General features: G+C 37.0%; 1 protein-coding gene across 9 annotated transcripts in view; it reads left to right on the top strand.

The window, feature by feature from the left end:
* The window catches only part of MINDY2 (MINDY lysine 48 deubiquitinase 2), a 133,572-nt gene that overhangs the window by 89,728 nt on the left and 19,738 nt on the right, over positions 1 to 24,106 (top strand). For 4 of the 9 annotated variants that reach the window (XM_074234567.1, XM_074234566.1, XM_074234565.1 and 1 more), the window contains one exon: positions 13,050 to 13,192. The exons of 3 other annotated variants lie outside the window; for them this stretch is intronic. In XM_074234567.1, the coding sequence (XP_074090668.1) occupies positions 13,050 to 13,192 (143 nt within the window). Of the gene's footprint in view, positions 1 to 13,049; positions 13,193 to 24,106 lie in introns of those variants that run through there. 2 more of the 9 variants (XM_074234571.1, XM_074234572.1) reach the window with 2 other exon arrangements.

Raw genomic sequence — 24,106 nt, 5'->3', positions numbered from 1 at the left:
AATCATGACCCTCCCAAAAAAGCTGAGAGAAACAGTACTGAATCCACTGGGTACTTCCCTGAAAAAAATCCCAAATGAAAACTCCCAGGAATATCATAGCCATAATTAAGGACTTCCAGGTTAAAGAATAAATACTACTAAATAGTGAAAAATGAATAATTAAAATTGCATGGAGTCACAAGATCACACAAACCAACTGCCATTCTTTAGAATAGCATGGAGTATAATTCTCCAAAGGTAAAAAGTAAAGCTTACAATCATGAATAACCTTTTTGACAAAATAGTATAATTCTTCAGGGAGAAAAATTGTCTTTAATGAAATAGACTTTCAAGCATTCTCCATGAAAATGCCAGAACTTAGTAGAAACTTTGAAATATAAACACAAGAGTCAAAAGAATATAAAAAGTACACATATTTGATCAATTGGAAGTGAATGTATGATGAAGCATTGTTTATATTATAACACAGTAATTGGAAAAGAAAACCTTTAAGCATCATAGAAAAGGTTATATTAAAGAAGATCCCAAAAGGTGGTTTTATTCTACTTTAATGGTCTTGGGAGAAGGAAATGGAAAGAAAAAGCAGAATACCCTCAGAAGAAAATAGGGAGAAGGAATGGGAATATACTCTCATAAAAAATAAAGGTTCATGAGATGAAGAATAATCAAACATGTTAGGAGTGGGAGGAATGAGCATCCTATGAACTTCACTTTTTCATGAACCTGACAAAGGTAAGTTGAAAACATACAAATACACACCTTGGTGTAAAATATACGATACTCAACAAGAAAATTGGGGGGGGGCAGAGCCAAGATGGCGACAGAAGAGCCTCTCAAGTGCTTTCTCTCTAATATTTCAAAAGTAATAAAATACTCTAAATTTTCAAGAGACAGAACCCACAGAAGGATCCAGTAAGGGATTTTCCCAAGGTAACCTGGAAAATAGCGGAAAGGCTCCGCTCCACAGGGTTAGAGGGGCTGCCCACCAAAGGGAAGGAACTTTAGCCTCCTGGAGGTAACCCCATGAGCCTTGGCTCATGGCAGCGGGGGGCAGTTTCCTGACCTATACTCCAGGGAGCATGGGGCACAACTTGGAAAATCAGCGGGGAGGGGCGTGCTCTGCCAGAGAGAGCTGCAGCTTACTTAACTTAGGGGAGTAGAGAGAGACTTCCGAGGTCTATCCTCTGTACCTGGAACAGGACTCTGGGGCTCTGGCCACATTCAGATCCTGATCACAGTCTAGGCCCCCCCCACCTCAGCCCCGTGGCAGAGGGGTGCGTGTGTAGTCATTCACAGATTAGGAGGGAAGACAGAGCCTCAGACACAGAGGTCCTTGTGGGGGGGTGTCCCAATAATTCTCATAAGTTCAGGAAGCACCCCAAAAACAAGCACAGACTAGGAAAATGAGTAAACAGAGAAAAAGGAGGAACACCATGGAGAAATACATTGTCTATGATCCCAAGAAGGATCAAAATACTGAATCTGAAGATGAGGAAGTACAAGCACCTGCATCTGAAGACGGCAAGGAAATTGGGTTCAGGCTATGACAGAGCTCAAAAAAGATTTTGAAAATCAAGTGAGGGAGATAGAAGAAAAATTGGGAAAAGAAATGAGAGAAATGCAGAGAAAAAAAATGCAGAGAAATGAAAAAGAAGTCAGCAGCTTAGTCAAGGAGATCCAAAAGAATGCTGAAGAAAATAACATGTTAAAAAGCAGCATAGGTCAAATGGATAAAACAATTCAAAAAAGTTATTGAGAAGAATGCTTTAAAAAGCAGAATTAGCCAGATGGAAAAGGAGATACGAAAGCTCTCTGAAGAAAACAAATCCTTCATATGTAGAATGGAGCTAAAAGAAGCTGATGACTTTACGAGAAGTCAAGACAATACTTGAACACCAAAAGAATGAAAATTTAGTAGAAAATATGAAACATCTCATTGAAAAAACAACTGATCTGGAAAACAGATTCAAGAAAGCTAATTTAAAAATTGTTGGGATATCTGAAAGTCATGATCAGGAAAAGAGCCTTGACATCATTTTTAAAGAATTCCTACAGGAAAATTGTCCAAATATCCTAGAAGCAGAGGGCAAAATAGAAATTAAGAAAGTCCACCAATCTCCCCCAGAAAGAGATTAAAGGGGCGGCTAGTTGGCGCAGTGGATAAAGCACCAGCCCTGGAGTCAGGAGTACCTGGGTTCAAATCTGGTCTCGTACACTTAATAATTACCTAGCTGTGTGGCCTTGGGCAAGCCACTTAACCCCATTTGCCTTGCAAAAACCTTAAAAAAAAGAGAGAGACATTAAAAAAAAAAACCCAACCCCCAGGAATATTATAGCCAAGCTCTAGAATTCCCAAGTCAAAGAGAAAAATATTACAAGCAGCCAGAAGGACACAATTCAGCTATCGTGGAGCTGCAATCAGGATCACACAGGACTTAGCAGCAACTACATTAAAGGCTCATAGGGCTTGGAATATAATATTCTGGAAGGCAAAAGAGCTTGGAATGCAACCGAGGATCAACTACCCAGCAAAACTGAACGTCCTCTTCCAGGGAAAAATATGGACTTTGAATGAACCAGGGGAATTTCAAATGTTCCTCTTAAAATGGCCAGAGTTGACCAGAAAGTTTGATCTTCAAATATAGGACTCAGGTGAAACATAGAGAACGGAGGAGAAGGGTAAAATATGAGGGACTTAATGATGAAACTTCTCATTTAATAGAGCAGGTAGAAGGAGCAAAAGATGAAGCACAAGAGAGAGCTGAATTTGAAGATATAATGTATTGTAAAAATGGAGTCAGTGGCTAAAAGGGAAATGTAAATGGGAGTAAGAAAAAGGACAGGTGGAATAGGCTAAGATATTTCATATAATAAGATTCTTGTATTATTACAATGAGCTATTGCAATGATATGGAAGGGGGGAAGACAAGAGGGAATGAGGGACTTCGCTCTCATCAGAGGTGCCTCGGAGAGGAAACAGCATATATACTCAATGGGGTTTACACATCTAGAGTAAGAAGGAGAGTAGGGGGACAGGGGAAAGGAGGGAGATATGAGTGATGGAGGAGAGGGTGGACCATGGGGGAGAGTGGTCAGATAGAACACATTTTCTTTTTTACTTCTTGCAAGGAGCTGGGATTGGATGGCCTGTCTGGGACTACAGGGCCAGGTGGTTGCTGGGCTTTAGGGGTAGTATGTGGGCTTGGGGCCACTTGGCCCCAGGGTTGGTGGTCAGTCTGCTGTGCCACTTAGCTACCCTACAGCACATTTAAGAAGAGGGACAGAGTGAAAGCAGAGAGAAAATATAGTGTGTGTGTGTGTGTGTGTGTGTGTGTGTGTGTGTGTGTGTGTGTGTGTGTGTGTGTGTAAAATATAGAAAAGAAAATAGGTGGGATTCAGGGAGAAGGGAACAGGATAGGACAGGGAAGGGAATATTCATTCATAAGAGAATAAGCTTCAGTATCTAGAGAAGAGAGCATGAAAAGGACATTAAAAGGAAAGAAGCAAAGAGGGAAAACCTGTGATTAGTGCAGGAAAAGAGCAAACAGATTCAACATGGAGTATTTCAGCTATAGAACACCTAGTGCTCAATGAACTCATCTTTACTTTTTTTTGCTAAAGAGGACAGAGTAAAAATAAGCAAAGAATGTGTTTATGCTTTAAAGAATCTTAGATGTATCATTATTAACATTTAATATTTATGCATTGAATAGCATAGCATCTAAAAATTTAAAGGAAAATTAATCAAAATAGAGGGAGAAATAGTAAAATTTAAAGAATAGCTTGATGTACTTTCATTCTCGACATTAAAAAATGTTAAAGATCCAAATAGAATTTCAGAGAAGTTAGAAATGTTAGATCTTTGGCAATTATTGAATGAGAATAGAAACAAGTTTATATTTTTTGATGCTATGCAAAAATTGAGGCAGAAAACCCTCACAAATGCAGAAAAACAGATACTAAACACAAATCTTTTATAACCACATTCCAATGAAGATTATATTCAGTAAAGGAACTCTGGATAACTTGCCAACAATTGGATACCAAATAATTGGTGGATCAAAGAATAAATCATAGAAACATAGAAACAAAACAGAAAATGAAACAAAATAGCAATAAAGGATAAATCAGTCCTTAGAAGAAAATTCATATCAAAATACTTTGATCACCAAAATAAGGAACAGTTGAATTAATTTAACATTTTTTTAAAAACTTAGAAAAGCAATGAGAAAAATTTCCAATTAGGAACTAAAGTTGAAATTTATTTTATCTCTTACTCTGGGTCTTTTCTTTTGCTGTCCATCTTCCTTGGAATACTCTCCTTCATTATTTCTACCTACTATCCTCCCCGACTTCCTTTAAATCCAACCAAAATCTCATCTTCTAAGGGAAACCTTTCAGTGTCAATAGATTAAATAATACATATTTTAGAATAAGTTATAAAAATACTGAAAAGCTAAGAGGGACTAGATTATGAAGGACTTTCAATATCAGAGAATTTTGCATGTGATTCTAGAGGTGATAGAATGTTACTGAGGTTTATTGAGTAGGGGGGGCATGATGGGGTGATAAAATTGAACTTATTTTTTTTTAATTTGCTTTGATACATGATTGAAGCCTGGACAGAACTGATAGGCAACAGATTGGATATAGAAGGTGAAAGATAGTAAACAGTTGAGGGTGTCACATAGGTTTCAAACCAGAGAAATTGGGAGGATGACAGAAATAAGGAAGGTAGGAGAGGAGCAAGGTTTTGGGAAAAAATAATAAGTTCATTTTCAGATCAGTTGAATGTAAATTGTCTACCAGATATCTAGTTCTGGTCTGAAAGGCAGTTGGAAGGAACAGAGACTTTAAGGTAGGAGAGGTAAATTTGTGAATCATCAGCATAAAAATGGTAATTAAATCCATGGAAAATAATGAAATAAGTTGAAATAGTATAAAGAGAGAAGAGGGTCCAGGACAGAACCCTTTGGGACATCTAACGAAGGTGTGATCTGAATGTTGATCACTCAAAGGAGAATTGAATAGAAGTGGTGGTGTGATTAGATAGAAAAAGAATTGGGGGGGGCTAGGTGGCATAGTGGATATAGTGGATAAAGCACCAGCCTTGGAGTCAGGAGTACCTGGGTTCAAATCCAGTCTCAGACACTTAATAATTACCTAGCTGTGTGGCCTTGGGCAAGCCACTTAACTCCATTTGCCTTGCAAAAAACAAAAACAAAAAAGAATCGGGTCAAAGTTCCAAAAATCTAGTGAGAGAATATCAAAGAAGAGAGGTTGATTGACAGTGTCAAAGACTATAAGTGGTCACGAAGAATAAAAACTGTGAAGAGGCTATTGGATTTTGCAGCTTAACAGATTATTAATAACCTTGAAGAGAGAATTTTTGATGGAATGAGGTCAGAAGCCAGATTTTAAGGGGTTAAGAAAAGAGTGAAATTTAAAAAAAAAGGAAGCCCCTATTATAAACAGACTTTTCAAAAGATAGAAGAGAATTAGGACACTAATTAACAGTATTGGAAGGATCGAGTGAGCTTTTTTTCTCAAGATGGAACAGACATTGACATACACACACACACACACACGTGCAATAGACAGCCAAAGGGGGCAGGGCAATCTTTTTTTTTTTACTTTATTTTTATTAAAGATATTATTTGAGTTTTACAGTTTTCCCCCAATCTTGCTTCCCCCCCCCACAGGAAGCACTCTGTCAGTCTTTACTTTGTTTCCATGTTGTACCTTGATCCAAATTGGGTGTGATGAGAGAGAAATCATATCCTTAAAGAGAAGTCTAAGAGGTAACAAGATCAGACAATAAGATATCTACAGGTGGCTAGGTGGCGCAGTGGATAAAGCACTGACCCTGGAGTCAGGAGTACCTGGGTTCAAAGAACCGGTCTCAGACACTTAATAATTACCTGGCTGTGTGGCCCTGGGCAAGCCACTTAACCCCATTTGCCTGGCAAAAACTTAAAAAGAAAAAAGATATCTGGTTTTTTCCTAAATTAAAGGGAATAGTCCTTGCACTTTGTTCAAACTCCAGTCTAGTGGGTGTGAGGTAGAACCTTCAGTTACTTTGCATTAGTTGATTGCACATTTAATATTCATTTCTCTAGATATTAGTGATTTGGAGGATTTTTTCATATAGCTATGAAAAAATGACTCTGTTTTTCCTCTTGAAAATGAGACCATTATCAGAGAAATTTGCAAGCGGTGTTTTTAGGAAGTAGACCCTGATGCAAGGAGGGAACCAGACACATTAATAAACACATACCCAAAAGTTAAGCTCCTGCTTCTAATCCTAGCTTATTCTAATAATAATAAGTATATTTTGACAATATTTCCCTCTAATTATTTTAGAACAATAGCCATAGTGGAATTGCTATGTTGACTTAGACTTAGTGGTAGGAAAAGGTGAAAGCTAAGGTGAGGACACCCAGAAATTCTATTTCAGTTAACAAAGGTGGTTGAATTGTGAATCTCTGAGGTTGGATTCTTAAAGAGTCATGGAAATCTGAATTTGTTTCACATCTGCCCTGTGACCCTGATCAATTTATTTAAATTTCCAATGTCCTAGTTAGTGTTCTGAGAGGCTACATTGCAAAACAGTTGCTGGATCCTATTAGTAGGAGGAATTACCTCAACAGGTGTTACCTATTACAAATATCACAAAAAATATTGAATCAGTTTCTAGATCCTTAAAAAATTCTACCAATGTACTTTTGTTGTTTGGGCTATATCTATTGATATTTGCCATATTAGAAAGTTAAGTAACTTAATATTCTTGCCAAAAATAGTTCTGACTTTGAAGACTCTAGGAGTTTTCCAGATCATACTTAGAGAACTTTAAAAGGTTTTAAAAGAACTTTATGTGTGTTCTCTCATTTGGTCCTCACAATAGCCCAGTGAAGTTGGTGCTATTTTTTTTTTTAGGTTTTTGCCAGGCAAATGGGGTTAAGTGGCTTGCCCAAGGCCACACAGCCAGGTAATTATTAAGTGTCTGAGACCGGATTTGAACCCAGGTACTCCTGACTCCAAGGGCTGTGCTTTATCCACCTGGCTGCCCCAGTTGGTGCTGTTTTTAACCCCTTTTTACAAATGAGGAATTGAACTGAGGCTTGTTCCAGGTCATGTCACTAGTATCTTAGAGGGGATTTGAACTTGTCTTCCTGATACTTCTTCCACTGAGCCACCTACTGCCCTGTAACTTTAAGATTATTCTATATCAGGAATGGGGAACCTTTTTTTTCTGCCAAGGGCCATTTGGATATTTAAAATGTCATTTTCTTGCTATATTCAGTCAAACATTTAATTGCTTCATTGCTAAAAACGCTCCTAGATTTATTGAATTTCAAGTCCTGCCTATGGTTGCTGTGGTAGCACCAGACTGCAGAGCTTATAGGGCCCTCTGGCTGGAGGTTCCCTGCCTTCCTCTACGTGGAAACTATCATTTCCAAAAATAATTTTAAAACTACTACTTTTAAAAACAAAGCACAAATGTATAGTTGATTTAGGAGCAGGAAGATGGAGAGCAGAAGCTACTTACCTTGGGTTTACTGGTATACTACAATTCTAAAAGCTGTTTATAATGTGCTAGAGAGAAGATCATCTGGACTTCTTATACTTGCTGAATGTCAATTAACATTCCCTCATTTTTGACCCTGAAAACTAGATTGGTATTTATTTGATTCTTTTATTTTCCCCTTCAGATCCCAGAAAACCTATCTACTTTCTTGTGCTGTTTGGCATACCTTCATTTTAAAGTCCAACTATTTGTTATTGTTCCTTTCTCATTCTCCCCATCAGTTCATGCTAGCCAGGGTTCCTTGAAATTATCTTTTGTCATTTCTTATGAAAGAATATTCCATTACATACCTCAGTTTATTAAGCCATTCTGCAGTTAACTTGGAGGCAATCTAAGTTACCCATCCCCTTAGATTCTGCTTCTTTTCTCTCCCCTCTCCCCTATTCAGGATAAGGAATTTGGTTATCCTTGTGATTATTCTTTTTTATTATTATTATTCCTCTTATCCCCTTCCCTCTCCCCTTATTGTTTTCCTTTTTTGAGTTTGTTGTATTTCTACAATGTGCTGTTTATATGTATTTCCAACTCTGTCTATTTCAGATAAGATACTCCTCTGAATTCCCTTTTCCTACAATTCCTTCCTCAATTTATGTATACTCTTCTTATCCCAATTGTAAGAAATAGGAAGTTCCATTTTCTTTTTCATTCTTTCTATCATGATGAATGCCTCCTTCTTTATTTTTGTCCTCTTAAAAAGACATAGAACAGAACCAGTCTACATTTTCTCCACCTCCCATTCTCATTTTTATTTAATCTCAATAATCTCAATTGAAGACATTAAAGTTCTGAAGACATATTTGTTTCTTTTCCCTGTTAGAACATAAAAACTACATCATCAAATAGCTAGTTGTTTATATAGTTGTTCAAATAACTTTAATTTTTTAGGTTCTTCTGTGAGGTATTTCAGAGTTCTTACAGAGTTTTGTTTTTTGGTTGTTTTAGAAATGCTTGAAAGTCCCCTGTTCTATTAAAAGTCCTCCCCCCCATAATAATATATTCAACTTCACAGTTTAAATTATTCTTATAAGCCTGTATTCTTTGTTATAAGCCTATATCCAAGGGTGTGCTGGAGCCAGCTGGAATCAGCTTATGAAGCTGGTTACTAAATTTTCAGTGAAAGCATTTAAACCTCATAATATTGCAAATGTATGAATCAAAGCTTATTTTGTTTTGTTAATTGTTTAAATTAAGTAAAATCTATGTTAATAATGCAAATCAAAAGCTTGCTACACATAATTTTTTTTTCTGAAGAGCTCCAGTATTAAATAATGCCTAGCACATTTCTGCCTATGTCTTTTTCCTTTTGGGAATGGATGTGTTTCCTTAATACTTGAGCTGTTTCTTTCTAGATTCTTGTAGTCCTTTTCTTTGATGTGGAAAGCTCTGAATTGGGATTTGAGATGCCTGAGACTTCTCTCAGGGAGATGATCATTGAATTCTCTTTTTTACCTTGTCTTCTAGTTCTATTAGCTCTAATAGGGAAGATTTTTTTTTTATAGTTTCCTGACATCAAATGTACAGGCTTTTAAAAAAAAAAACCATAGATTTCAGGGAATCTGACAAATCTCTCCTTGACCTCTAATTCTGATTATTTATTTTATTGTAAACTTCAGATGTTATATTTTTTCTACTTTTTCGGTCTTTTGATTTTAATTGTAATAAAACTTGCTATTTCCTGGGGACACTGATCCTTGTTTATTGTTGCTTTCAAGAGATTCACTACTTGGCTAGAGCAAAGAACCATGTAGAATTAAAATGACCAACTATTGAATTGAGGAAAGCATAATTTTAATGGTCTGAAAAGGTTCTGAGGAGTGGAAGGATTAAAGATCTGGAAAAGTATGAAAAAGTAGTTTAAGAGAAACAAAACATAGAAAAAGAATAATGAACTTATGGTCAGGTGGTGAATGTCAGTTTTTAATCAGGGAAGTGGAACATTTATAAGTAATAAGTCTAAAGTGACATCTCTTTGTGGATAAGATGGAACAAAAAAAATCATAATAGATCAGAGGATTTAAGGAGGCTAAGGAATTGGGAGGGTAGGGACTTTGAAGGAGCTTGATGACTGAATGGATAGTGCACTGGACTAGAGCTCAAACCTGAACTCAAACACTTACTATCCATGACCCTGGACAAATAGTTTAACTTTTGTTTGCCTCAGTTTTCTCATCTTTGAAATTTTAATAATGATAGCATCTATTATTTCAAGGTTGTGAGGATCAAATGAGATAATTAAAAATATAAAATGTTTATCATAGTTCCTGGCACACAATAGTAGCTATCATTATTGTTGTTGTTGTTAATAATATTCAGATCCTCTTAGATAACAACAGGCATAGGGGAGACGAGGAAAATTGTAAGCCAAGTACTAAATTCCCTGAGAATGACCTTTGGGTTGATATATATAAGAGGTACCGTAGTTTTGAGTTGGGTAGAAAATTTTGATTGAGGTTTTTGAGTTAAAGAAGATAAAGGAAAAGTCAGGAAATAGCAGTGGGGAACAACAAGTATTTTGACTTCTCCAGGAGCAGTGTATCAGGGTGTGGAAGAAGATGCGCCCAATGCTGGAAAAGAAGACCATCAAAGGGGAGTCAGGTTTTAGTGGGGCCTAATAATAGTTGGAAAATGTATGAACAAAAAAGGTCAGTGACACAGTAGAAGAAGGTTGGGAGGGGACATGGGGAGGATAGGAGTTGAAAGAGGGCTAGGAATGAGAAAATAAGAGGAACAGACTAGAGACAGTTTAATACTTAATGGCAGATGATTGATAAGGTCAGAGATAAGGAGGGAAATGTGAGAATCCTTTGTTATGGGGAATTGTAGCATGAAAGTTTGGGATGAGTATAGAGGATATGGGGGAAATAATGAGTTCTGCTTTGGACATGTTGAATTTTTTTTTTTTTTTTTTAGGTTTTTGCAAGGCAAATGGGGTTAAGTGGCTTGCCCAAGGCCACACAGCTAGGTAATTATTAAGTTGGACATGTTGAATTTAAGATGCTTATGCAAAATAACATTCAAGAAATCTGATATGCCAAACTCTAGTTCAGGAGATACTGAGACTGAGAATAAATATATAGGGGTGATAATCATCGGTATAAAAGTGATGTGAACCCATGAGAGCTGCTGAGATCATCATGCAAGATAATATTAGAGCCAGAGTTCTTAGCCTTTTCTGTCATTAACTCTTTAGAGTAGTATTTTGTTTGTTTTTAATTTTTAATTGATAGTTGAAATACAAAATTTTACTTAGAGGTTAGTGAAAGTGAAGATGATCTCTCGAATTTCATAAAGCCCTAAAATCCATCTCTTGAGGATTTGGAGATCCCTGGTATAGTGGGAGAAGTAGAAAGGTCCCAGGACAGAGGTTTTTGGAGATTCCTGTGGTTAGTGGAGATGATCTAGAGGAAGGTCAAGTAAAGGACATTAAGGAGGAGCTCAGTCAGATAGAAGGAGAACCAAGAAAAAGCAATATCATAAAAACTTAAGATAGGCTAGTATCCAGGAGAAAAAAGGGTGATGCAGAGTCGCACATGTTGCAGAGAGGTCAGAAATGAAGAAGATTGAAAAGGTCTTTAGATTTGGCAATGAAGAGATCATTGGTAACTATGGAAAGTATAATTTCAGTTGAATGATGAGTAGAAAGTCAGTTTGCAGAGAGTTAAGAAGCAAGTGAGGAGAGGAAGTTGCTGTATCTAGAATAGACAACATTCTCCAAACAAGCATATAGTAGAGAATAGCAATAAAAACTGCCAAGTTCATTGGTGTATTCAGATAAAGCAAAAAAGAAGTTATACTTAGGAAGTGATTGACAATAGAAAGAGTAGGAATGGTGGTGAAGACAATCTGCTAGAGACAATAGGAGGAAATGAGACAAAGAATATATACACATAAAAGGATTTGCCTTGACCAGGAAGAAAATGAGTGAAAGAAGTTAAGGGGGCAATGGAAGAGGTAGATTCTTTGTCAGAGATGAGAAGGAAAGAGGAGATATTGGGGAAAGATAGCTGATGTAAGATGAACAGAAGTGGAGAAGAGGGAATTGAGTGATCTCATTTTTCTTTAGGTGAAGTGTAAAGTACCGTCCTTTTCTGAGAGGGGAAATGAGTACAATGAAGATTTGAGAAGGGCCAAAAAGTTTTGTATTATCCCTTATGTGACCTAGCAGATTGATTAGGGTAATACAAAAGGGTTACCTTACTACAAATGAGATTTTGTATCTTTCTTCCTTTCCTTAGAAACTCAGGGATCTGGTATCTTAAAGACATAACTTTTCTGTTGTTTCTGCTATAATGCTACCTTCTCACCCCAGTCAGAAATATACCATCAGTCCCAACACATCCTCAAATTCCTAGCATGTTAAAAACTTTTGGGGGCAACTTCTTTCTCCTCTTCAGGATTCTTAAATTTATTGTACCAAGGTGCCCTCTAGAAGCCCATGGAACCCCTTCTCAGAATAATGTCTTTAAGTGCATAAAATAGGGGCAACTAGGTGGCACAGTGGATAGAGCACTGACCCTGGAGTCAGGAGTACCTGAGTTCAAATATGATCTCAGGCACTTAAGAATTACCTAGCTGTGTGGCCTTGGGCAAGCCACTAAACCCCATTGCCTTGCAAAAAACCTAAAAAACCCCACCAAACCTTAGGTGCATAAAATAAAATGCACAGGATTACAAAAGAAATCAGTTATTTTGAAATGCAGATCAAACTTTTAAAAAGTATATGTTCACAGACCCCAGAAGAATCTCTGTTCTGTAGCATCCCCTCTGTCAAAGAAATTATTGCATTTATTCATGTTTTTTAAAATTATTAGTTAAAATAAAATTTTGTAAGGTTATTTGCTGCCTTTTTTATATGTTTTAAAAACAAAAACCATTTAATGTGTTATTTCCCAAGAAGACAAGCCTAAAGAATGTGTAATATCCCCTGAGGGATTAGAATAAGAAATGGCATGTAATGCAATTATTTTCAAGTCTCCTGTTTGAATTTTCATGCTTCTACTTTGCTAAATCATTTTGCTGATGATAGTCTCTTGGGACATAAAGAACATTTTAAAACTTGCATAAGTTTGTTAAATATCAAAGCCATTGTAAACCTACCAGTGATTTGTAATAAAGAGCATCTGACTATAACAGTCATGCCTGTTTTGCATAGCAGTTGATTTCTAGGTTAGGTTTCCATTGGACAATTTATACATAAATATGTTTATGTATGCACACACAAACATATATATGATTATACATATCTATATGTATATTCTTTTGAATAGAAATGTGTTGTAGAGATAGAAATTCCCCACAGCTGGAGAAGGCAAAACTCCTTCTACATTGTATCTACAGATCAGTCAAAAGAAAAACCATTTCTTCATATGATCCATTCCTGGAACAATATAAATAAAATAAAAGATAATTATATGAATCTTGAGATTATTCTTCTATCTAATCTTATGCATTGGTTCCATAGGCCTTGTAGCTGAGCAGTTTCTAAATAACACAGCCACTCAACTGACATATCATGGATTATGTGAACTTACGTCAGCAGTTCAGGAAGGAGAACTTTGTGTATTCTTTCGGAACAATCATTTTAGCACCATGACCAAATACAAGGTATGATATAGAAATAGCTATTTCTTTTGTTTTCCTCAATTAAAGTTGCTTGGTTTAAAATATGCCTTATGATATACTTAGCAATTTTAGCTTTTAGCAGAAATCCCTTAGCCATCATTACAATGTTGGTAATTACTAAACACTTCTCTAAAATAGTATGGGCAACCAGCTTAAATTGTTATTAAATTAAGTTGATTTTTAAAGTTAAAAAAATTCTTAATTGTTAAATAGATTTGTATCATTAATAAGAAATATTTCACTATTTTCTAAAGAGGTAGATAACTAAGGAGCTAATGAAGGTTGTTTTTATTGAACACTAAAATAGTACTAAGAGAGAAAGGAGCTCAGTATTTTCCTTTGTTTATGGTGTTGTATGTTGCTAAATAATTACTAACATCATTTGAAATTGTCATTATAGTCATTTATAGTCTTTACCAAGTTCTATTGATTCTTCCTTTACAATGTCTCTTTGATGTATCTATTCCTTTACATTCTATCACCAGTCTGGTTTGAATATTTATCATTCAACATCTTGATTATAAGACTATAATCAACCTCACCTTTATTTGCTCCCTTTTCAAGCCATGTTTTATAATTAATTTTCCTCAAATTTTACCTTTATCTTGTTTTTTCCACATTTAAAAACCTTTACTTGTTTATTCCCTAATTCCTACAGAATGAAATTCAAGTTCCTTGGCCTGTCATTCACATTTCTTAACAGTCTGATTCTCAATTTTTATAGATACATTTCCCATTCTTATCTTGCACAAACTCTTTTGTGCAGACTTCTCTACTTTTTATCCAACATCTTGTACATTCCTCTTCATACTTTTAACATACTGTTCCCTGCTTCCTAGGCTCATCTCCCTCTCTGCAATGCTTTCCCTACATTTTTCCTGCCTAGTTAAGTCATACCCATCTTTCAAAACATGGCTTAATTCCAAGTTCTTTTTCAAACATTTCCTGACAACCTCAGCTAGAAGTGATTTCTTCTTTCCTGTGAATTATTGTCTACTCTATTTACTTGCCACTTATCATTTACTCCATGGTAGTAATTGTCTTAGTGGAGGTGCTACATACTTCATCTTTCAAAATAGATTGTAAGTGCCTCAAAAGCAGAGACCATACCTTCTTTGTATGTGGTTGTTTTATGTAAAAAGCATGAAAGCTTCTATAGCCATACTCAGCTCATCTATCTGTCATATTAGTTGTATTCTAACTGGCAGAAATTAATAAAAATAAAAATATTAGCATTTATATAGTACCTTGTGCCTTCCACAGTGCTTTATATATGTTATTGTGGTGGATCTTACAATAATTCTGTGAGGTACAGATTAGGACATTGACACTGAGAGGAACCAAGTGATTTGTTCATGGTCCTAGAGTGAAGTACCTGAGGCAGGATTTGAGTTGTGAGGTCTTCCTAACTTGTAAGTTTTAGTACTCTATCCAATGTATTGCCTAGCTGCCTTTTCAGTTTTGCATAATGTGGTTTAAAGAACCTCTGATTTTCAGCATGACTGTTATAAAGATAACTGTTATACAGATCACTTCTCCTTTCAAATTAGATTCATTCAAGTATTCTCATATTGATGTTAGTACATTACTTTACCTGAAATTTTGAGTGTAGAATTTTTGCCTACCTTGACCACTGAAAATAAGTGGCCTTTAGTTTGCTTTTTCTGCTTTGACTTCCGTGTTCCTAGAATCTTGATTTATTTGTAGACTTCTTAGCTTGTTCCTTATAACTAATACATCATTTTCTAAACCTCCACCTTGATCTCCTCTTTGGTCTTCCCTTTTTCATAGTTAGCACTTATCTCCCTTATTTTTGTTATCTGGATCTCTTTTTGATCTGATTAAATACCATCCTTGTAAATTAAACTTGTCCCTGCTCCAGAGAGATGATTATCAGAGAAATTGTAGTATAGACAGAAGCTGACAACAGAGAGCAACATACCATTATAAGAATCAGGTAGAGAGGTTGACTGAGTAGGTCTAGTGGCTGAAGGAATCCAGATCTGAAAATCATAACAAGGTCCAAGAGATGAACAGGTCACAAAGGTCCAACAATTAGGCTAAAAGTTTTGTGCTAAAAATGTAGATAAGATCTTGAACTTAGACAAAGAACACGGATTATATATGTTGTATTTGGAGGCTCTGTAGATGGATGTGAATTATATCTTTATACAGATGACATTGAAGCCCAACCATGTGCCACTGGGCTCCATTCCCTTGATTTTCTCAAATGCCTATTAGTTGTTTAATGTGCCTTCACTAGCCTCCAAAGAATCCATGGAGTGTTAACTTACTCACACCCCTGTGAGTTATAATGCTTCCTGTGCCATCCCTACCTTTATTAACCTGCATGGAATCATAGGATGGGGAACAGTATCACAGTGCCACAACTATCTAGTATTCATGTTAAAATGAACTTGTCCGTCTCCAGAGAAGAGTATAACAGAGAAATTCTAGGGCTAATAAGAAGCTGAGGTGGCACATTGGATAGAGCATCGGGCCTGGAGTCAGGAGTACCTGAGTTCAAATCTGGTCTCAGACACTTAATAATTACCTAGCTGTGTGGCCTTGGGCAAGCCACTTAACCCCATTGACTTGCAAAAAAAACTTAAAAAAGAGAGAGAGAGAATACTGAGAACAAAGAGCAGCACACTGTTAGTCATTATTCCCCTAATATTGAGTATGTTATGTTTATGCTTTTAAACCCTGATCAGGAATTTCATGAAGCTATCATATTCCACATATACCATTTGTTTTATATAAGATGCTCTATGGCCTGATACCACAGAATTGCATACCAGTCCCTAAAGTAGAATTAATTAACCAATGTTTTTACTATCTATGGATTGTTATGTATTATGGAAACATGGCTTGATTGAAAAAGATATGAGGCAAAATCAAGAGGGTAAAATAGCAGTAAATTGTGCAGTGAGCCCTACAAAAAACTTCTTCTAACAGATTTAGAAAAGAAAATATACTAGATTTAATCCTGATAGAGAAATCCAAAAAGTCAAGGTGAATAATTTGTCCAGCAAGCTGATGTAGAGAAATAATCAGAGAGGAACATTAAGGACAGGTCTGGCACACCCCAGGAGAAGTTGTACACAAGGGCAAGAGGAAATCCCAGACCACTGGCACATTGATTTCAAGGTACAGAAAGAGTTGCCAAATTGCCACTTTGAAGTCCACTACCCACTTCTCAGTTACAGATCTTGGGCAGTCTGGAAAGGGAGGGTACCTGCTTCTTGATATTATGTTGTAAATAGTTAAGCAAGTCAAAACTTACCCAAAAAGGGTCAAGTTCAGAAGCAATCAGCAGTGGTGTGACTCAGAAAATCCAGGAGCAGAGCAGGATCGCAGTTTCATCTTCTCACCTAATCTTAAACTTACAGATAAATGATCATGGCAAAAATCCCAGATCAAAGGGAAACTTATGATTCTGTCAGTCTGAACCAACACTATTTTCTAGCTGGCAGGTAGAACCCAAGTTCAGCAACTTTTGCCCTGCCCCAAACCAATGTCAGGAACTTTCCAAGTTCAGATCAGTTGAATCACCAATCAGACTTTACCCTAAATCAGACCATTTTACCTATTCTTGAGATCCTTGATTAACATAACACTCAATATCCTCAAGAAAGCAGGGCAAAAACTGCCCCAACATTATCTCCAAAAGCATGCAGTGCCTGCCCTAAATTTTAAAATCAGGAAGTATACTAGAAAAATAAGAAGAAAGAGTCAAATCCACCATAAAGAGCTATTAAGGTAGCAGGAATGCTCAAGATTCAAACCCAGAAGATAAGAATGAATCCAAAGCACTTATATGCAAAGCCTCAGAGAAAACCTAGCTTGGACATAAATTCAACTGGAATTCCTGAAAGAGATGAAGCAGAAGTTTTGAAATATTTTTGTCAGTGGAACAAGAGCACTAGAGGAAAAACAATTGGAAAAGGAATTAATAGCTTGGAAGTAAAGTTCCAAAGAACTGACTCTTTGAGGTAGCAAAGAACAGGAATCTGGGGAGCTACCCATAAACTGGGAAACTGTTGAATAAGTTTGACTATGTAAATATGATGTACTATTTTGCTACGTGAAATAAAAAAAGGGATGGTTTCTGAGAAACTTAGAAAGACTTATATGAACTGATGCATGGTGATTTGAATAGAACTATAACAAAATATGGTAAAGGAAAAGAACTTTGAAAGAATAAGGAACATTGATGAGTGTAATAACCAACCATGATTCTGAAGGACTAATTATGGAGCATGCTACTTGGATGGTAAGTAAGAAAAGTGAAAGACTCAAAGTATACTCTGAGACTGTTTTTTTTGGACATGACCAATAGGAAATTTGGTTTTCTTGACTTGTTTGTTTTACCTGATATTTTTAATGGCTTTGTTTTTCTTTTCTCAATTGGGATGGAGGTAGTTGAGGGGAAGAGTGAAAAGGCAGATTTTTACTGGCTGAAAATGGATGTGTGTATACATATATGTGTTTATATATATATATAAACACATATGTACATATATATGTAATTTTTTAAAGAAAAACTATATACTTCGGTGATCCATGATTCTATCATTGGGAATATTCCAATTTTGAATATAGAAACCAAAAATATTCATCATTAGATGACTAACTTCCTATAAAAGAACCCCAAATTTAATAAAGATAGTTCCTGAGGGCTGATTGATGGCACAGTGGATAGAGCACCAGCCCTGGAGTCAAGAGCACCTGAGTTCAAATCAGGCCTCAGACACTTAATAATTGTCTAGCTGTGTGACCTTGGGCAAGTCACTTAACCCCATTGCCTTAAATAAATAATTTTTTGAAAAAGAGTCCCTGAACGTCACATATAAGGTTTACGATCCCAGCCCTTTGAACTAAGATAGTGATACTCTGTGTACAGGCACACCTGTAATAGAGGTCAGGGCCAAACCAAGGCCTTGATCATTTTCTCTAAGAATGTAGGAGCTGATCTGAAATGGAGATTTCTAGAGACAGGAGCAAACAAAAAGCATCGAACAACACTGAGATGCCTGGTACTTTTGGGGAGTAAAAAAGGTGAAAGGTGAAAGACAGTCTTTGTTTTCAAAAAGCTACAGTCTGATGGGGAAGACAACTGGTACATTATGAGCAAATAAGATGAAATGTAAATAATCAGCAGAGAGAAGACACTAATATTAAATGGTACTGGGAAAGACTTCTTATAGAAACTGGGATATTGGTTAAGACTTGAAGAATGGGAAAATTCGCAGGTGTAGATAGAGAACGTTCCGGGCAGTCAGTGAAAATGCCCATAATTGAGAATTAAGAGTGTATGGGGGTGGCTAGGTGGTGCAGTGGATAGAGCACTGGCCCTGGAGTCAGGAGTACCTGAGTTCAAATCCGGCCTCAGACACTTAATAATTACCTAGCTGTGTGACCTTGAGCAAGCCACTTAACACCATTTACCTTGCAAAAAACCTTAAAAAAATGTATAGTGGGAGGAAAACCAAGGAAATCAGTGACTAGACTGTAAAGTACATGGTGGGGATAGTAAAAGTATAAGAGTAAGATGACTTGGAAAGGTAGGGAAAGACAAATCTATGGGGGCAAAAAGACAAATAGTGGGCTTTAAATTTGATCAGGGAGGTTATAGGGAGGCGGTATGGGGTGGAAGGGATGTGACATAGTCAATCCTACATTTTTTTACTAAAGTTATTATTTGAGGTTGATCATCGCCCCCGTCCCTGTGTTGCTGTTAGGGTATACAATGTTTTTCTGGTTCTTCTCATCTCACTCAGCATCAGTTCATGCAAATCCCTCCAGGCTTCCCTGAATTCCCATCCCTCCTGGTTTCTAATAGAACAATAGTGTTCTGTGACATACATAACACAGTTTGCTAAGCCATTCCCCAATTGAAGGACATTTACTTGATTTCCAATTCTTTGCCACCACAAACAGGGCTGCTCTGAATATTTTTGTACCAGTGATGTTTTTACCCTTTTTCAACATCTCTTCAGGGTATAGACTCAGTAGTGGTATTGCTGGGTCAAAGGATATGCTCATTTTTGTTGCCCTTTGGGCGTAGTTCCAAATTTCTCTCCAGAAAGGTTGGATGAGTTCACAGCTCCACCAACAGTGTAATCAATCGTACATTTTAAGAAGATCTATATTACAACTGAATAGATATTGGACTGGACAGTGATAGTGCATATTAGACAGGAGTAGTGATAGACTTAGTCTTAAGGTGTCTCTACCAAAGTGATTACATTGTCAGATGAGAAAAAGGAGAGTAAATGAGAGATGTTATGAAGATAGAAATGGCAGAGCTTGACAACTGATTGAATATAAAAGGTAAGAAGAAGTGAGTAGGTAATAGCATCTAGACTGAAGCCTGGGTGACTGAGAAGATGATAACCTTCCTAAGTAATCAGGAAATTAGAAAATTAGAGGGACAAAAAAGAGTTCATTGTCAGACATAGTGAGTTTAAGATGTTTAAAAGACATCCCATTCAGAATGCCTACTAGACATTATTGGAGATGTGAGCTATGTCAGTTGAGTCAGAAACCACAGGAGAAAAAGAGGAGAACCTGAAAAAATTAAAACTAAATCCTCATGGTACATTTTTCGTGGCAGTCTTATGTTTTGAATAATACTCCCAGAATAAACCCAAGACCAAATAAGCCTTTTGCACTCCTTTCTTCATTTGATCATGCTCTTGCCCTCAGCTGCAATTCTCTTCTCATAACTTCTACCCATCTAAATACTGCCTGGGATATTTCATTTCTTAGAAATATTCTTTAGTATGTACTATCTGCTATTCTTTTTTTTAATTTATGTATTTTGAATTTTACAATTTTTCTCCTAATTTTTTTCTCCTACTTACAATTTTTCTCACTTCCCTCGCCCCACCCCCCTCTCCCAAAGAAGGCAGTCTGTTAGTCTTTACATTGTTTCCATGGCATACATTGATCTAAGTTGAATGTGATGAGAGAGACATCACACTCAATTTAGCTCAATATACAACATGGAAACAAAGTAAAGACTGACAGATTGCTTTCCATGGGGGGGCCAAGATTGGGAAATTGTAAAACTCAAATAATATCTTTAATTAAAAAAAATCAGAAGATTACAAAAGTGCAATGTACAGCCTTGAGAGAGGTTAACCTGCTTTGGAAGTTTAAAAGTAGAGCTTTGATAACATTTGTCAGATCTATTATAGAGGTGATTCCTTCAAGGTATGGTTTGAAATTGTTAACGCCAAGAGATTGTATACAGTGGCCTAGATCAGTCTCCCAATTCAAAATTCTGTGATCCTAAGAAACTCATCAAGAGTTTAGCTCCAGTCTTATTTCAAAATATGATTTTTCATATGTTATGTTCCAGTAAAATTACCCTGCTGTATGTTTCTGGTATATAATATATTCTGCCTCTATACCTTGTAAAAATGGCATGCCTAATACTATCTCATTACCTCTTGTGTCAGAAAATTCCTTGCTTGCTTCAATAAATAACTCAGATTATATTTTCTACATAAAAAAAGAATGTGATGAGAGAGAAATCATATTCTTAAGGAAAAACAATATTAGAGATAGCAAAATTACATAAGATAATTTTTTTTTAATTAAAGGCAATATAGCCTTTGTTCTTTGTTCAAACTCCACAATTCTTTCTCTAGATACTAGATCACAGATATCCCAAAATTATGCCTGATTGTTGCACTGATGGAATGAGCAAGTCCATTAAGGTTGCTCATCACCCCCATGTTGCTGTTAGGGTGTACAGTGTTCTTCCAGTTCTGCTCATCTACTATCTGCTATTCTTTTGAACATGTAATCAGATACTGTCTTGTGTTAACTCTTTCATTATGTTGTTTGCCCAAAAAAATTATATACTCAGTTAAGGAGGGAGCCATTTTTTTATTTCTTTAATATCCTCAAATATTAGTATTTAGTACAAGATCCAGCACAATGCTACCTAAGGCCAATACTAAGCAAAATTATGAAATATTTGAAGTTGGTTGTAAGTTCGCTTTTCCTTTTTCCAATGCATTAATTTGTTTTCCTTCCATCACTATTCCCCAAGCAGAACCTGTTGTGAGAAAAAGATCTATTTAAGTCATTTATATTTTAATATACATTTGTCTTTAGTTTATTATCTTCCTCATCAGGGTATTTACATTTTAATCTTTAGCTCAAATTGCAGCATGGAAAACCTTGTTTCCTGTTAATATTTGTGAGATCATTTATGTTCAGAGGAGTGAGAGCTAGGAATTAGCAACCTTGAAATCTCATCACATAGAAAGACACTAAATTCAGTGGTGTAGTGGATAGAGCACCAACCCTTGGAGTCAGAAGGACTCAGTTCAATTTCAGCCTCAGATATTTGACATTTACTGACTGGGTGACTTTGGGCAAGTCACGTAACCCTGATTGCTTTGCATCCAGAGCCATCTCCAGTCTTCCTGGTTCTTACCTGACTACTGGACCCAGATGGTTCTGAAGGAGAAAGTGAGCCTGATAACTTAGCATAGCACTCCCTTACTCAAATCCAACTTACTTGCTTGTCATGGCATCACCTTCTTGATGTCATGGTCTCCTTTGAGAATAATGGAGAAACATCAATAACCAACTAATGCTAAGTACAGTAAGAATGCTAAGAAGTTAAGATAAATTATTTAAATCTGTCCAAAGCTAATGTTAACATATAAAACTATAAAATCTAAATACCACACTAGTGATTACCTTTTATGTGGGTTATAAGTTCTTCATTGTAGGTAATTCTTGATTTTTCCTTGGGAATGATAGGAAGAATATGAAAGGTTTCCCCAAGGCAAGAATTCTTACATAATGCTGAAGATACAATGGATTCTCAAAAATATTTATTTCTTATATTTTTTTCTACACATTTGAACTAATACCTTTCAGTTCCCCCCTTTAATATTTGATCTTCTCTATGTCCTAGTGTATCCATTCTTGAAAGTCCTATACAACTACAAATGGATGAAATTGGAATTAGCAGAAGGGAAATGGGAAGTATTGAAGTCAGTAAATATTATTTACTCATTCCAGAGCTCTCAATATCTTTGTATGTCTTTGGGGATACACAGAAAAAAAAACAGTTTTGCCTCAGGGATCTTAGGTTTAAAAGGTAGAGAATAATAAACCCAACTCCAGAGAGCAGGAAAGCAAGAGGGTGAAGGCAAATTCAGAACAAGATGAGGAAATTACCTGTAGTATAGTTTTATTGAAACTTCAAATAATATTTACGAAATAGTGTAAAATAAGAGATATAGGTTGAAGCCAAATTGTGGAGGGCTGTAATACCACATTAAGGATTTCTATTTCTTCCAAAGTCATTAGAAGGATTCCAGAAATTTTTGAACAGGGAGTGACATGACCAGATCTGTTCACTAAGATTGTTGCTGGATTAGGGATGGACAGAAGAGGGGGGGGCTGAACTTGGATTAGGAAAGCCTAAATTCAAATCTCATACTTGATCACAGTAGCCATGACTGTGAGGGCAAGTCACTTCTTCAGCCTTGGACACCTCTGAGAATGATTTGCCAAACTCTGGATTATTGAGGAGAGGGAGTTCTGATGTAGATGCACCAATGTGAGCAATGGCTTGGTTAGAAGAGATGGCAATTCTGCATATGGGGAGTGAGGCTAGCAGAGTTCAGAGTGTAGAAGGACCAAACTAGAGTATGGGGAAGGGGACATGATAGATATGCATTAAACTGGAAGGAAGGAAACAGCATTAACTGTGCTAACGACACCCTACTAATATGACCTCATTGGTCCTCAACAACTCTGGGACAAGAGTCTGTTATTGTTCCCACTTTCAAGACTTGCAGAGAGTCACCCAGTTAGTGTATCTACAATTAAGGCTGGATCTGAACTCAGAGCAGTCAGTCAGTGGATGTTTATTGAGCACTTTCTTTCTTCCAGGCGTTGTGCTAAGTGCTGGGTATACAAATAAGAAAAAAAAAGACAATTCCTTCTCTCAAGGAGCATCAAATTTAATGGCAGGGGTGGGGGGAGAGAATACACACACAAGGAAGTTGAAAAGGGAGGAGAGGGTAATGTAAGCCCAATCTAAAAGAATGGCAGCCAGTAGGAAATTAAGAGAACCCTCTTTGAAAAGAGGGTCCTGGAGCAGAGAGCCAAGTGGTGGCATAAAGGCAGGAATTCCTGGAAACTCATTCCCCCCAAAACTCCAAAAGTCATCAAATTATGACTTTATCCAAAATTTAGAGGGGCAGAACCCACAGAAAGACTGGGTGATACAATTTCCCAGTCCGGGACAACTTAGAAATTCCATGGGAAAGGCCTTTTTCACCAGGATAGGGGTCTGGAAAAAACTCCACAGCTGCAGAGCAGCACAGCTGAGTGAGTACCTAGATCCCTGGGGGTGCCTGGGTCCAAGGCAGAGGGGGCAGTTTCCAGACCTTCTGACCCTAGGATCACCAACAGCTTGAAGAGGTGGTGAGGCTCTTCCATACCAGGGTGAATGCAGAGCTAGTGCCAGCCTCAGAACAGCCCTATGGTGAGAACCTGCAGCGGGAATCGGGTAAGCTAGTCTGTACCTCCAGAGCATAGCCCACAGACAATAAGGGGGTGGGGGAGACTTCAGAATTCCCTCTGCTCTCCCTGGGGCAGGACTCAGCTGTTGCCCACACCCAAATCCAGGTTGTCGTTTGGGCTTCCATACTACCATAGCCAGGCAGGAATTCCCCTCACAGCTCCAGAGCAGAGGGAAGAGCTTGTGGTCATCCATATATCAAAGTGCAGGCAAGAAAGCCTCTCATAGGACCTTGGAGGAATTAAAGTCCCAGTGGGGTGGGAACCCCCCAAAGCCTTGGAAATGCAATAAATCAGTCATGGGCTGAGGAAATGGGCAAACAAAAGAAA

The sequence above is a fragment of the Macrotis lagotis genome, chromosome 4 (assembly GCF_037893015.1).
Source record: "Macrotis lagotis isolate mMagLag1 chromosome 4, bilby.v1.9.chrom.fasta, whole genome shotgun sequence".
Taxonomy (NCBI): Eukaryota; Metazoa; Chordata; class Mammalia; order Peramelemorphia; family Peramelidae; genus Macrotis; species Macrotis lagotis.
Note: the sequence above shows the minus strand (reverse complement) of the source record. Positions and strands in the feature narration are given on the sequence as shown.